A 15,389-nucleotide genomic window follows, 5' to 3' on the forward strand; every position below is an offset into this window, starting at 1 on the left:
ACTATCTATCCTAAGCACTCTCAGAAAAATGGTCGAAATTTGCATGTTTTCTATCCATTTCAGACCGAATTATGACCAAAAAAACACAATTCCTCGGAAACGATTTTTCTACCACGAACCCCTTACCCTAACCCTAGCCCTAACCCTAAAACGAACCCTAACCCTAATACTAATCCTAAGCACTCTCAGAAAAATGGTCGAAATTTGCATGTTTTCTATCCATTTCAGACCGAATTATGACCAATAAACACAATTCCTCGGAAACAATTTTTCTACCACGAACCCCTTACCCTAACCCTAGCCCTAACCCTAACAGCAACCCTAACCCTAATACTAATCCTAAGCACTCTCAGAAAATGGTCGAAATTTGCATGTTTTCTATCCATTTCAGACCGAATTATGACCAAAAAACACAATTCCTCGGAAACAATTTTTCTACCACGAACCCCTTACCCTAACTCTAACAGGTACCATAACCCTAATCCTAATCCTAAGCACTCTCAGAAAAATGGTCGAAATTTGCATGTTTTCTATCCATTTCAGACCGAATTACGACCAAAAAACACAATTCCTCGGAAACAATTTTTCTACCACGAACCCCTTACCCTAACCCTAGCCCTAACCCTAACAGCAACCCTAACCCTAATACTAAACCTAAGAAACTCTCAGAGAAAGGGTCGAAATTTGCATGTTTTCTATCCATTTCTAACCGAATTATGACCAAAAAACACAATTCCTCGGAAACGATTTTTCTACCACGAACCCCTTACCCTAACCCTAGCCCTAACCCTAACAGGAACCCTAACACTAATACTAATCCTAAGCACTCTCAGAAAAATGGTCGAAATTTGCATGTTTTCTATCCATTTCAGACCGAATTATGACCAAAAAACACAATTCCTTTTGAAACAATTTTTCTACCACGAACCCCTTACCCTAACCCTAGCCCTAACCCTAACAGGAACCCTAACCCTAATACTAATCCTAGGCACTCTCAGAAAAATGGTCGAAATGTGCATGTTTTCTATCCATTTCAGACCGAATTATGACCAAAAAACACAATTCCTCGGAAACAATTTTTCTACCACGAACACCTTACCCATACCCTACCCCTAACCCTAACAGGAACCCTAACCCTAATACTAATCCTAAGCACTCTCAGAAAAATGGTCGAAATTTGCATGTTTTCTATCCATTTCAGACCGAATTACGACCAAAAAACACAATTCCTCGGAAACGATTTTTCTACCACGAACCCCTTACCCTAACCCAAGCCCTAACCCTAAAAGGAACCCTAACCCTAATACTAATCCTAAGCACTCTCAGAAAAATTGTCGAAATTTGCATGTTTTCCATCCATTTCAGACCGAATTATGACCAAAAAACACAATTCCTCGGAAACAATTTTTCTACCACGAACCCCTTACCCTAACCCTAGCCCTAACCCTAACAGGACCCCTTACCCTTATACTAATTCTAAGCACTCTCAGAAAAATGGTCGAAATTTGCATGTTTTCTATCCATTTCAGACCGAATTATGACCAAAAAACACAATTCCTCGGAAATGATTTTTCTATCACGAACCCCTTACCCTAACCCTAGCCCTTACTCTAACAGGAACCCTAACACTTATACTAATCCTAAGCACTCTCAGAAAATGGTCGAAATTTGCATGTTTTCTATCCATTTCAGACCGAATTATGACCAAAAAACACAATTCCTCGGAAACAATTTTTCTACCACGAACCCCTTACCCTAACCCATTAATGCCACAGGGTTTGATGAATCCTCCAACAGCAGGAGTATGTCTAAGGCTACAACTCCAAGTGTACTGGATGCGCATACAATAGAAAACAGTGCGTCAAGATTTGTGACTTGTCTTGTCTCACCTTGGGTACCCCAACGACGCGATGTAAACATGGTAGAAATTCTAGGGAATTCGGTTGCGACTTGCAATGCAAGATCTTAAAACAAGTCAGCTAATTTATGCAGGATAAACAACAAATGTTCTGACTTGCCCTGAGTGCGTAGACGTTTGCAGGATGTTCTGCGGGACTTGCTCGAAAAAATGGTACTGGTAGGTGAGGAATTCCTTTGTTCGTCTCCTTCGCCCTCCCTCCTAAACGACGTTGTCGGCTTTCGGTTATGAAGTTTCGGTGGTAACTGCCTCTCTCCGTTAGATTTTCGGGATCCAGGGTTGGGAGGACATTTCATGAAACGATACACCTCAAATTACATGAAAGATGCAATTTAAACACCACTTTTATAAAGCATACTCGGTGACATACTCGGAAGAGCGGCGGCTATAAAAGCGCCACCTATCAAAACAGCTGCTAAGCTCAGATCCGGCAATTTACGCGCATGGAAAAAACGAACTTTAAGGTACTATCAGTTTGTATGTTTATTTGCCTTGGTGCACGTTCCCAGTGATGTACGTATTGTAGAGTGGTATCGTAAGGCGAAAGTGTTGTAGTAGGATACTTTTAGAATTGTAAGTATGGTTTGGCTCGGGGCCAATGTTGTTTACGATGAGAATTTGTGGTAAATACGGGTGTTGTGGTTGAGAGCCAGTATGACTCATGGTTACACAGTAATATTGGGTCGTAAGGGTACACACTTAGAGTTTTTCTCATTTCTTTTGTTTATCTCTTTGCTTGTTTGTTTGTTTGTTTTGTTAATGCTCATGTGGTAAACATATTTTCTCTGATGATATAGGTTGGACGATTTTCCAGCCTCTCTGCTATCCGTTCTATGTACTGGACCTACTCGTGGCTGGCTCTGCTGATACTCCTGCTGGTGGAGTCCCAGTCCTACCGGGTTGGGCCAGCAGAGATAGACAGTATCGTGCAAGGAACTCCAGCGTCTTCTGCACCTATATCTGTAACTGCAGTGTTGATCATGATATGGGTCATCGGTAAGTCCCGGCATATTCTATGCTGTTTCATACTATGCTGTTGCTATGACCTTGTAGTTTGATGGTTGAATTGTTGCCAACAATATTTTAGCAAAAGTTACGTTTCTTAGTCCTAGTACACATCTTTTGGCAGTTATACGTGGTCAAAGTTGGCGCGGACACTTTTACCCCCCCCCCCCCCTCCAAGATATGGTTAACAACTTTCTGTTATGTTGCTTTCATACTTCACAGTCTGGTAAATATCAGAATACTCACGTATACATTTCATACTTCTATAGACTTATTAATTTATTCAGTTTTACCACATTAATGTGTTTAACTTAATGTATATTTTCTGTCAATTCATCAATCTGTAACGTATCAAGAAGTGAGAAAACGTTATATTTACATTGCTTATTGCCTTTTTAAACATTTTGTTGTTACGTTTTCACCATGATCTTAGATATAGGATGGAAGGAGTTGAAGGAGGTGCTAAGAGAAGGCTTGTGGAACCACTTCAAACAGTTGTGGAACATCCTGGACTTCCTGATGGTTGCCCTCTATCTGGCACAGTTTGCTCTAAGGCTCGTAGCAATTTTCAAGGTAAGACAAATAAGACAATATACCTTCACATATTTATACCACAGTTTCATAGATTATCTCAAATCTTCCCTTTTTGTCTATTCCTCTGTATAACGAATGTTTATACCAGTGAAATTTGTACTGCTATTTCCAATTCTAGAAGTTTGGGAACTCTTGGCAAATACTACATGAATTGCCTAATGTAATATTTATACATCAAAATACCTTATGTTTGGGGCCACATTGTAAACACCACATGAACCACCTATCTACAAATGTGTCTTCACGTTTGGGACAACATCTGGCAAAAGCCACACCTAGCTGTAGTGCAAACTAGAGTTCGACGAAATCATACCTTTGCCAAATGAACCAGGTTTGTTATGTAGAAAGATGTCTGTAGACATAAGTATGCTACTCATTACATATAATTATATATGTTATTTGATTAAGTCACACCTCTATGCGTGCATGCAAGACTGCAAGCAAAAGCTTGTGCTAAGACGATTTCATTTTGGTAGTCTAGAGCTGAGATACAATTTTTTCTGAAATTCAGAAAAATAGAATCCGTGAACCAAGACATTGAATTGGACTGGCCTGACGTTATCTTGATAACAGTCAATGCTCTGAGCAACCTGATACTCGAGAGTAGCAAGGACGTTGGTACTGTAAGGTCACATTGCAGGTGGAAGATGACCCGGAAACACAAACACACAGGCACACTCCAAACTATATCTCCATTTGTCATGGAAACTATTAACTATTAACTATTAACTATTAACAAAACCGCAGAAGTTCAAAACACACGGGATCAACCTATTCTCAATTTTAATTCAACATAAGTCTGCTCTAGTTGGTAAAAGTGATTGGCACCCAGGGGGCAGGGGGCAAGGCTTGGCCAGCCTGCAAGCTTGATCTACTTGCCTGGCACTGAACAGTTGTCAATAAGACACGTCCAAGCAGAGGTAAGGAGAGACAGTGGATTTATAAACTTCCCACATTGATTATGCAAATTAGCTGTTAATTTGCATAACTAGCCTCTCATTATGAACGTCTTCACTAAGGCTATCCACATATAAAAAATCATGACGATCCGGCAACACGTTCATATTTCCCATTGATTATGCAAATAAGTTCGCCATTTGCATAATTGATATCTACCGACATTTCTCTCTTTCCCAGCCACACATGTCACAAGTTTGAAAGTCCTATCATGGCCTGAGGTGGACTTATAAACTTTCCTCATTAATTATGCAAATGAGCTTCTCATTCAAATAATTAGCATTTCATCACGCAGGCCATCACTCATTCCATCTGCATACCAAAAATCATGACGATCCGTCAACACGTTCTCCAGTTATCCTCGTCCGAAGTTCGAAAGTAAGCCGGCGCCTGCACTTCCAAGAAAGCCGCAATCACTCTGTGCCCCGAGGGCTCTCTACCGCTCAAAAATCACGACCACAGCGTGTCCAGAACGCGAGATATCAAACATGGAGATTCCGTTGCAATACCTTAGCAAGACGCTAGGGGGCCCATTATCGAACTCCCCCTTCGTTTTCCAGACCCCTACCCACCCACCAAATATCATCAGCATCCGTCGAAGTCTTCTCGAGTTATGCTGTTAACGGACAAAAGTTTGCAAGTAAACCGGCGCCTGCACTTCCAACAAAGCCGCTAGGGGGCCCAAACTCGCAGCAATCACTCTCTGCTTTAAGGAGTCCCTACCGCTCAAAAATCACGACCGCAGCATGTCCAGAACGCGAGGTATCAAGCATGGAGGTTCCGCTGCAGTACCTTAGCAAGCCGCTAGGGGGCCCATTATCAAACTCCCCCTTCGTTCTTCAGACCCCTTCCCACCCTTCAAATATCAGCTGCATCCATCGCAGTCTTCTCGAGTTATGCTGTTCACAAACAGGGGGAAAACACGCAACCGGACCGAAAATATAACCTTAGCCATTCTGGCAAAGGCAAAGAGAATATGTCAGTAAAACACTATGTCGTTTACTTTAACGTTTGATTTCATCCCAGTGCATTAACCTTTTTTTTTTCTTCTATAATCATACCCCTCAGCTACACGTCTTCTCCAGTCAGAGCACGGTAGCCGACGACTGGGCCCGAAAGGCGAACGAGAACAACTTCCAACCGGTCGCCGTCGCCGATGTGCTTTTCTCCATCTTCACGATAGTCGTGTTTATAAGGGCCGTGTCTCTCTTCACTTTTCACCCCTTTCTCGGCATGCTGCTGATCTCCATTGGAAGGATGTTTGGGGACATCGTGAAGTTCGTCTCTATGGGTGGACTGGTGACGTTCGCGTTTGCGTGCGGTTTGAACCAGCTGTACTGGTTCTATGGGACCATGCACGAGTACCTCTGCACCAACTACTCACAGAGCAACCTGCAGACGGTGGACTGCTCTCAGTCACTTGGGTTTAACACGTGAGTAACCTTTGGAGTTGTTACAACTTCATCTTTAGAAGAAAAATATCTTAATCAACGCTTGTTAAGTATTATTTTTATAGTTACGGATACGTTACTCAGTATCTCAAAGGTTGGATTTTTGCCGGTGCGTAGCACCGGCTATGAGACGGGAGAAGCGGTTGCATGGATGCATGGATGCATGGATCGGTCACTTTAACCAAATAGCCCTTTTATACATGCTATTGCGTAATCGAGCCAGCGTGGCCGAGCGCTCTACAGCACGGTACTTATCTTCCGTAGATCGTAAGTTCGAACCCCACTTGCTAATTTTTTTTTTCTTTGTTAGCCAAATCTCATGTAGTGTTTTTTTTTTTAATAGAAGAAAGACCAATTCAGTAATTCGATGTTGAAAAACTCTTTTTTCGTGTGATTTTGTTTAACATCCAGGCTTTTTCCAAAATACGCACCGGCCAGCTTTTTTCAGAAGCTTTCTTGTTTTAGCTGAATTCTTGTTTTAGCTGAAGCTAGAGCAATTTGACCATGCAATATGGATGAACATTACGGGGGGAGGAAGGTGCCAATCTCTGGGCTAGGCACTTAAGCAGGTGTGCAGGCAGTAGACATTTAAGATCCTTAAACGTCTTCTTTTCAGGTTGTTCAACTCCCTGCAGTCCCTGTTCTGGACGTGGTTTGGCATGACGGATCTGTCTACAGTGGAGTTGAGACCAGGTAACAGTCCTGTAGACGTATTCCAGATACAAGAGTGGCCTGCTATCGCCGAGACAGCCGGGAAAGTGATCTACGCCCTGCATCACGTGGTCGAGGTGCTGGTCCTCGCCAACCTGCTCATCGCCATCATCAGCGACTCGTACACCAGAGCAGAGGTATTCTTGTTAAATTCTTTTGTTGCTGACCGATCCTTCTAATAAATTTTAATTGATACATTCCGTTACTTTATTTCGTGCATAGTTTTACACTTTATATGTACGCTATCCCAGCTGACCCATCGCCGGCCTCGTTTTAGTGCAAAATCACGCACGCTTTCGCCAGGCTGTGCTCTCGCGAGAGCACGGTTCAAAATGGCGCTCGTTTTTTAAAATCGCTCTTTCCACTACAGATTCAAGATTATTTCCTGTTTTTTTTTTTAATAATAATAGAAGTTTATTTGCAAGTTCTTGCCCGAGGGCTAATTGCAACATGAAACATACAGAGAATATGATAAACATGTATAAAATGAAATACTTTGGTATAGATAACAATGGTGACAAGTGTAAACGAGTGACTATTCTATCAATGGTATGGACTGCTGAGAGCTACAATCTACGTATTTAGGGTTTGACTTCTTTTCTGGAAGCAGTGGAAGACGAAGTGTCCCACTTTTTCTATGATGCGTGGGTTATGTGACGTTAACAGCGTTATAGTTTTGTTTTCGTCGGTAAGCGTTTGGAAATTTTTGTGGAATTTGCATGCCTCTTCAAATAACTCCTTTCTTTCCTGATCGTTAGAGAGGCAGTTAGAAATAAAATGTATTTCGTCTTCCACCGGTTTTGCCATACAATGGTTACAGGTTCTTTCGCCCACAGGTAGCTTATATTGTATTTATCAATGATGAATTATGACCACCGAAGGACTCGTTGAATAGCGCCAACATCTTTCAATATGCTCAAATATGTTCCAGGAAGTAAAACGCACTGACTGGGGATTTGAAGTGGTGAAAAACTCGCTGCACTACCTGCAAGTTGACGTGTCCCTACCGCCACCGTTCACCCTGATAATGTCTGTGAGGAACGGTCTTGCTCGTGCGCTGTCTGCACTGTGTGGTCGACACAACAAGCTTTCTCACTCAGCCACAGATGTGAGTATCCACATCCTTGTTTTTACCTTCGTAAAAATGGAGTAATCAGTTGCACAGCACGAATCCCAATCTTTGAGCAATCCTTAAAGCATGCGAAAAGGTTGCACTTTTTCATGAAGTTCTTCTTAACAAATGGTTTATTTATGTCTTCTTAAACACCATATTTCGTGTAGAGTCAGTACATTTTCTCGAATGTGTTGGTATGCGTAGATCCGCAGTTATATGAATAATGTAGACTGCCAGGATGCAACGTGAAAATGGTATGATAGGATACTTGGAGCATTGGAAGTTTGGTTTGGCTCTGGTCCAATGTTGTAGACAGGCAGAAAGTGATTGTGGACAATTATGTCTACCTATCTTAAGCATGATGTATGATATCAAAATGGGTTCGATGTTCTCAATGGGAAGTGTATTTGAATAGGCCAGCTTAGTTCCAATTCGAATAGAATCCACCTTACTTTAATCATCTATGTTTGCCGCTATCTACCGCGTCTTCTAAGGTTCGGTTCATTACAGGAGCACACTGCTGTCCACCCGTCTCAACCACCACTGGCAACGAAACAAGAAACCTGCTACAAAGTAAGTATGAAAGCTGAATACTTAGTGCTTAGCTCTCGTAGAAAAACACCATGTTATATAGCATGTTTATAACGGAGTGTTCATTGTTCAATGCTTTGTTGAGATTTTGTTTAAATTGTATGATTACAGCACTATTTGCCAGATCATATGAATGCTAATAGATATTAACATTAGGTATTTTGCTTTACCGAAATGGGAATTATAGCACTACTATTGTTCCCACGATTCCTCTCAAGAATGCCATTGATTTTTGTTTGTTTTTGTTTTGTTTGTTTTCCACACACTCAGGAGGTTGTAGGTAGTCTGGTGACAAGGTATTTGCTTCGGAAGGAAAGGCGACTGGAATCATAGGAGAAAAGAAATATATGTCCAATTAATGTGCCCTCGTGATTGTTTAGTATTTTACGCCTTATATGGTACCGGTGATGCCAATAATTCGGCTACACTGTCCAGTTTGTATCATCATGTAATAACATTACTTTACCACATATACATTTCATATAGACGAATACGCCAAGCGTACCTTGAGGTACCTACCATTGTATATTACTACTGATATGTAATTTGTGTGTCTGATTTGTGTTTAAGATTTTACCATAATTACTTTACACTCGAGGTATTGTTACAGCTGTTGCAATGCGAAACATAAAGGTATGTTGACCGAGAGGGTAGCAGCCGTCGAGACGAAGAGAAATGCGAGGAAGGGCAGTCAAAGTAGGACTTATTAGTGGATAGCCTCCACAAAACAATAAATCATTTACTAGCGGATACCCTCAAACCGCACAAACGATACGGCACAGTGGACATCCTCAACAAAATATTAATAGGAACAACAAAGCAAAGAAAATTACCTGTGAACCGCATGAAGAATGCTCCAAGGCGGACCAAAACTTTAGGCTACTATGCTAAACTGCCCGACCCGGGCTCTAAACTCGGGCTCTCCGACCTGACCTGCTGTAGTATTCAAAACCCCAGAACGAGACGGTAACCATCCCCCAAACCTGATCACGACTATCGTGCTGGGCTCTCAAAATCGGCGTCTGCCGCGCTGGGTAGACCTAGTCTAAAGTTCAAAGTCGAGAGCGTGTGAAGAAGACGAGAAGCGTGGTAGCGAAGCTTCCCCTATGCTGTGGTGAGGCTCGTCCGCTCCGAATTGATAAAATGCAAGTTTCCCAGCATAATAAGGACTCCTGTGCCAGGTGGGAATGTCCAGGTGCAATTGAGTTCACGTGCACGTGGCGCGCGGAATGCGCAACCAGGTCGGGAGCGCTGACTTGACTCAATTAGAATAGCTGATAGCCTGACATAAACAGCACCCCTTAGCCGTTCACCTGAGTATAGCTAAATGAGGGAGCACCATTGTTGTCTGTCAGTGAGAGACATAGAAGCCAATCAAGATGAAATAGTGAAAACATTATATGTAAGAAGAGCAAAAAATCAGCAAATTGTTGTATTTTCTATGTTTACAAATGTAGCTTATATTCACTACACCCCTTGTATCGGGAAACTGTTGACAGGTGACGCACAGGGTTGACAGGTGACGTTGAAGTGCCAAAAACACAATGTAAGTGTCACGTCTGTATGTAAAATAGCTTCTTTTGGTGACCAAGTCACCGTGTTCTCACCAAGATGCTTATTTCTTTGACGGGATTTGAACTCAAGGTAGATAGAACAAAGCGGTTCGCCGCCCCATGTTCGACCTTTGATGAGTAAAAACAACAAAGACATTGTCACCAATGTAACACCTTTAGCAGGCAGGTTAGAAGGCTTCCCCTGCTGTTTGGACCAGACGACTGTCTGGTAAGTAGGTGTCATGAGCTCTGAAATAAAGTTAACTGGCGGCTCACTTGCGGAGTGAGTAGAGGACAGGAGTCGAGAGAAGCGTTGGTCCTGACTGTGAGCTGTGAGCGAGTCGCCGGTGTTCTGTGTACGGAAAAAGCCTTGTGTCGGTGTGGCTTATTCCCTCTAGTGTCGAACTCTTGTAGCGGAATTCCCAAAGAACCGGGAGCTAACATCTTTACCCCACTTACGTCCGCCATTTCGCACGTGCAAGTCGGGCTGCGGCCCTGTGCTGTTAAAAAAAGTAAACATTCACACGGTAACCAATAAGGTAAGTCTCTATGACTACAATCATATGCCATTAGGCACGACTTAAAAGGTTACTCATCGAGACAGAGGTCACATTTCTCTCACGCCAGATTCACACCATGGACGGCTTGAAGCGGTATATGTTTTCCAACACCACCTTATGCCATATAGTTCACGGTTAAACTACAGGTTATAACTTTACAAATACTCAAGATAAGATCATGGATGAACGTTTTCTGGGTCTTGTCCGTAATAACGACGTGGTGGGAGTCTCTGTGGTCCTTCTAGAGGGCATCGTTTGCTCAGACGCCTGTCCGAACCTCGGGACACTTCGGGACGAGTTCGGCAGGTCTGTCCTGGAGCTGGCCGTGGACAGGGGGTCGCACGAAGTGGCCGAGGTTTTGTTAGACCACAGCGTACCCATGGGAGATGCGCTTCTGTACGCAGTAGACCGGGAGGATATTAGAGCTGTGAAAATGCTGTTTAAGACAGCCTTGAGAAACGACATAGACCGATCAGATGACGTGGATACTAAGGTTGGTAAATGTTACACTCACACACTTTACAAGACTACAGAATTTGTGATTACGTTATAGGATACCGGTACCGTGATAAACACAGGAACGATACTGAATACTTTGTGCACCATTGCACGTGCGCACGGACGTACTTAACCCTATAGCTAGGGTTAGGGCAGTGCTTAATTTATATCTCGAGGAGAAAGCACCCGTTTTGAAAACGCGGTTTTCAGATTACAACTACGTACCAAGTGACATTTCCAACCCTAACCCTAACCGTAGCTGCTAGGGTTAGGGTAGTGCTTAGCTTATAACTCGATAACAAAGCTACATTTTAAAAACGGTTTTCAGATTACAACTACGTACCAAGAGACATTTCCAACGCTCCCAAGTTTGACCGACTAGAACCCATTCTTAGCCATGTTGGCTCTAAGCACTACCCTATATAGCTATTTGCGGTTTGGGTAAAATTATTTTTTTCTTCGAAAATTTTAAAACACCGGAAACATTTATTCTATGAGATCGAATCTTCCCTGCTAACATTTATGACTATGATGATCAATTATACCATATCTAAAATGTCAAATTTTGGCCTAGCCTGTATTGAGATTTGTATACTTAGTAGTATCTTACGTCGAATAGAACACAGCACGTACGGTATACTGTATCTCCCACCACATAGTGTGGTGGGTACCTCAGGTGATACGGAATACATCGTGTGGTGGGTGTTCTCCTTGTCTATATGATGATGACTGATCATGGGTAACGTTATTACGAATATCAATAACTGACATTTGAAATGGAGCATTGGTTGCCTTGAAAGTGGCGTAAGAGGACCTCGGTTAGCTTAGAGTTCAACTTCATAGACAGGCAGAATACCAACGCACATTTTTTTCTTCAGAGCCAGTAGCATAACAATAAGCTCTTATTAAAGTAAAATGGTATACATTGCGTATGCATAAAGGAAACCCCTTATGACATGTAGTACGGTGTAAAGTCTTAAGCCGGCTATGTGAAGCCTTCTTTTTGAATTTTCCAGCTGGGTAGTAGCGCCTTCCCCAGCTACATGACACCTGTCATGCTGGCGGCCCAAAAGAACAACTACCCAATCCTGAAGATTCTACTGGACGCCGGTTTCCCAAAACCTGAACCAGACGACTACCATTGGACCGCCAGTATCGGTAACGGCAGGGCGTGGCTCGATGCGTACCGTGCCGTGTGCAGTCCGTCCTACATCCTACTGACTAGTACGGATCCGTTCCGGACGGCATTCCGGACCGCAAAGGTAAGCAACCGCTTAGTTAGTCTTTGTCTTGTGCCTTGTCCCCATATATTTACTGGGTTAGATACCCACAGTAAAAAATTTCTACTGATAGTGCCATTTGATTCTTAAAAATTGGTTACAGAAATCTAATTCAGCGTTGGGCTGCCATAGGCGTTACTCTAATGAATTATTCTCTCGATTCATCCTTTTATCGCTCCCTCCTCCCCGCTTTTCTCCATTCCTTCATTACTTCATACATTCACCCTTAATTCATTCATTCATTTAAGGTGTTACGAGATGTGTGCTGGAAGCGGGAGAACTACCGGCCGCAGCTGGAGGAGCTGGCGGACCAGTGTGAGACATTTGCCGTCGAGCTTCTAGGAGAGGTGCGTACGACGAAGGAAATCGAGACCATTCTCGGTCACCTCTGTAACCCAGAGGACTCTCCGTCCGGAAAAGCCGTCTGTACTCTCCAGATGGCCGTGGATCTCGAGATGAAACAGGTGATGAGATGCTTGTGTTTCCTTATAAGGAGTGTTTTGCTCTCACGTGACTATGACGTCAACATCGTCTGCCATGATGGATGTTTACATCTTGTTTCTGGTCTAATCTTGATGGAAGTTACAAGATTAGACCAGAAACAAGATGGCAACCTGAAGTTGTCACAATCCCAGGATGGAGGCGCATATGGACATGGCGAATATAATATTGGTTTCACGAACCTGTTATGCAATCTGATCTCGTAACTTCAAGATGTAAATATCCAACATGGCGAACAGAGTTGACTTCATAAAGGCCAGACAGTACCAAGGCTGCGTAATCAGCGTAATCAGCAATATTTCGTTATACATGAATTTGAAACCGCTCATTTATATTTAATTCTTTCCCCTATTAACCACACCCGCCCACCCCCCAGTTCGTGACGCATCCACTTTCCGTTGATCACGTCGACATCATGACGTACCGAGAGCTCATTGGCTTCCATCGGTACTTCACGGGCTGGGAGAAGTGGTCCTCCGCCCATGCGCTGTGCGTCACGACGGCCATCGGGCTTGCCTACCCGTTGCTGTGCCTAGCACATCTCATAGCGCCTAAGTCAAAGGTATGCACCTAAGGATATCTCTCGTAGTAGGTTTGTTGTTAGCAAATATTCATATGTATATGCTGTAAAATATTAGGATAAAGGAATGGATTATCTTTTAGCGGTGCAGCTAGGCTGTGGGTCTGCAGTTTCAATCGTGTTTGTCGTTTATTTTTTATTCATAAAAATCCTTCTTTTGCTGCTGGGACTTTATGTTGGTATTCCTGTTTATTGTCTCTTTGTCCACTTGGTACGCATTTATCAGTATGATCAATATGGTGGGGCCATCCTAACACTTGTGTTGGTGTTTCTTTGTTTTGTGTGTGTGAAGAGTATGAATGCATCGTGAGGGAGAACTGTGTAGGGGTGGTGCAGAAATGATCAATATGGTGGGGCCGTGTGCGTGGTCGAGTCATGTGGCATAACTGTAGGACATTTGGCCCAGTCCTGGCTTCGAATACCGTCATTCTACCGATCTTTTGCCTTTTGCACTTCACACGACTGTTAACGTTCTCACTTATCTCAGGTGGAAATGTGAACCTTAAGCTTCGCTTAGGGCCATCCCTCGAATAGGACATCGAGATCCCATGTTTGACGATAAAGAACCTTCCACCCTTAGGGATGAGTCGATTAAATCTTATAGTATACGCTGCATAGGCTACAGAATCCTCAATAATCTGAAGGTGGTAGCCTCAAAAACATGTTTCTCTTGTCTGACCTTGGGTAACCCCAACAACTTAATGTAAACAATGGTTATAATAAGAGGTGGGACAAAGTCCAAGTCAGCTTATCTAAACAGGATAGGCAATGAGTGTCCAGACTTGCCTTGTGCATGTTGATGTAGGGTCTTCGGTGGGTTGCTTCGTTGCTCAAAAAGTTGCAATTGGTAGGTAAAGAATTCCTTTGTTCGTCCACTTCGCTCTACCTCCTAGGCGAGCTTGTCGGCTTTCGGTGGTGAATTTTCGGTGGTAACAGATTCTTTCCGTCGTACTTTCGTGCTCGAAGGATGAGGAAACAGTACATCTACATTGCTTTGAAGCTTTGAACTCTGGTGACTTCAAAGGTTCACTTAAAACACCACTTTTGTAAAGCATGCTCAGGGACATATTCGGAAGAACGACAGATATAAAAGCGCCACCTATCCAAACAGCTGCTAAGCTCAGGTATGGCGACTCGAGCACGGAAAATAAGACGAATTTCAAAGTATTGTAATCAGTTGGTGCGTTTGTTTGTTTGTTTGTCTTAATGTTTGTCCACAGTGGTTTGAATATTTCAGGAAGCATGTAAGGTGGAGATGGTGCAATAGGATACTCGGAGAAGTGGAAGTATGGTTTGGCTCGGGTCCAATGTTGTTGTATTTGAGAGCCCGTGTGACTCATGGATACAACTACGCAGTAATGTCAGGTCGTTAGGGTACGCACTTAGAGTTTGTTTTCATATCTTTTGTTTGTTTGCTTCCTTGTCTGTTTGTTTATTTATAATGTTCATGTGGTAAACATTTTCTCTCTGATGATACATAGGTTGGAAGATTTTCCAGCCTCTCTGCTACCCGTTCCATGTACTGGACCTACTCGTGGTTCGCTCTACTTATACTCCTGCTAGTGGAGTCGCAGTCCTACCGGGTTGGGTCAGCAGAGATAGACAGTATCGTGCAAGGAACTCCAGTGTCTTCTGTACCTATATCTGCGACTGCCGTCTTGATCATGATATGGGTCATTAGTAAGTTCGAGCATATTCTGTTCATTTTCATACTTTTTGAATAATGTTCTAAATACGTTATTTTACGTAATGAATTATTCACATTACTCGAATCAAGTACAACAGATTTCAAGACACTTGATGCTACAGACAAATATCTTTAGATGTCACAACTCCCATAATGCAAAAATAGGACTGCTTTGTTATTAGAAAGAATACCGAAACTAATGATTAACCTACTACATTGTAACACTACTGTAAATGCAGAAACTTTCGCGGTGGTTTAATGTTCGCGGTTTTCACGGTGGCCGATTCACCGCGAACTTAAAACCACCGCGAAGATTTTTCCATGTCAGTAAGAGACTACAGTGCATGGTGCTACCGCGAACTAAAACCACAGCGAAAAGTCCTTTTTCC

The 15,389-nt window shown here is 42.8% G+C and overlaps 2 protein-coding genes across 2 annotated transcripts in view; both read left to right on the top strand.

Annotated features, from left to right (window-relative positions):
* The first annotated feature begins 1,485 nt into the window (after window positions 1-1,485).
* Window positions 1,486-10,407, top strand: LOC118410717 (short transient receptor potential channel 5-like). Its single transcript, XM_035812488.1, has 7 exons — window positions 1,486-2,914; window positions 3,357-3,496; window positions 5,543-5,907; window positions 6,542-6,773; window positions 7,568-7,744; window positions 8,261-8,323; window positions 8,612-10,407. The coding sequence occupies exons 1-7, from the start codon at window positions 2,752-2,754 to the stop codon at window positions 8,672-8,674; spliced, it is 1,203 nt and encodes a 400-aa protein (XP_035668381.1). The 5' UTR covers window positions 1,486-2,751; the 3' UTR covers window positions 8,675-10,407.
* A 225-nt stretch (window positions 10,408-10,632) lies between these two features.
* The window catches only part of LOC118411696 (short transient receptor potential channel 5-like), a 7,535-nt gene continuing 2,778 nt past the window's right edge, over window positions 10,633-15,389 (top strand). The window contains exons 1-4 of the mRNA XM_035814174.1: window positions 10,633-10,947; window positions 11,969-12,214; window positions 12,481-12,696; window positions 13,110-13,295. Of these exons, the coding sequence (XP_035670067.1) occupies window positions 10,633-10,947; window positions 11,969-12,214; window positions 12,481-12,696; window positions 13,110-13,295 (963 nt within the window). The remainder of the gene's footprint in view (window positions 10,948-11,968; window positions 12,215-12,480; window positions 12,697-13,109; window positions 13,296-15,389) is intronic.

Source organism: Branchiostoma floridae, chromosome 3 (genome assembly GCF_000003815.2).
Source record: "Branchiostoma floridae strain S238N-H82 chromosome 3, Bfl_VNyyK, whole genome shotgun sequence".
In the NCBI taxonomy this organism is placed as follows: Eukaryota; Metazoa; Chordata; class Leptocardii; order Amphioxiformes; family Branchiostomatidae; genus Branchiostoma; species Branchiostoma floridae.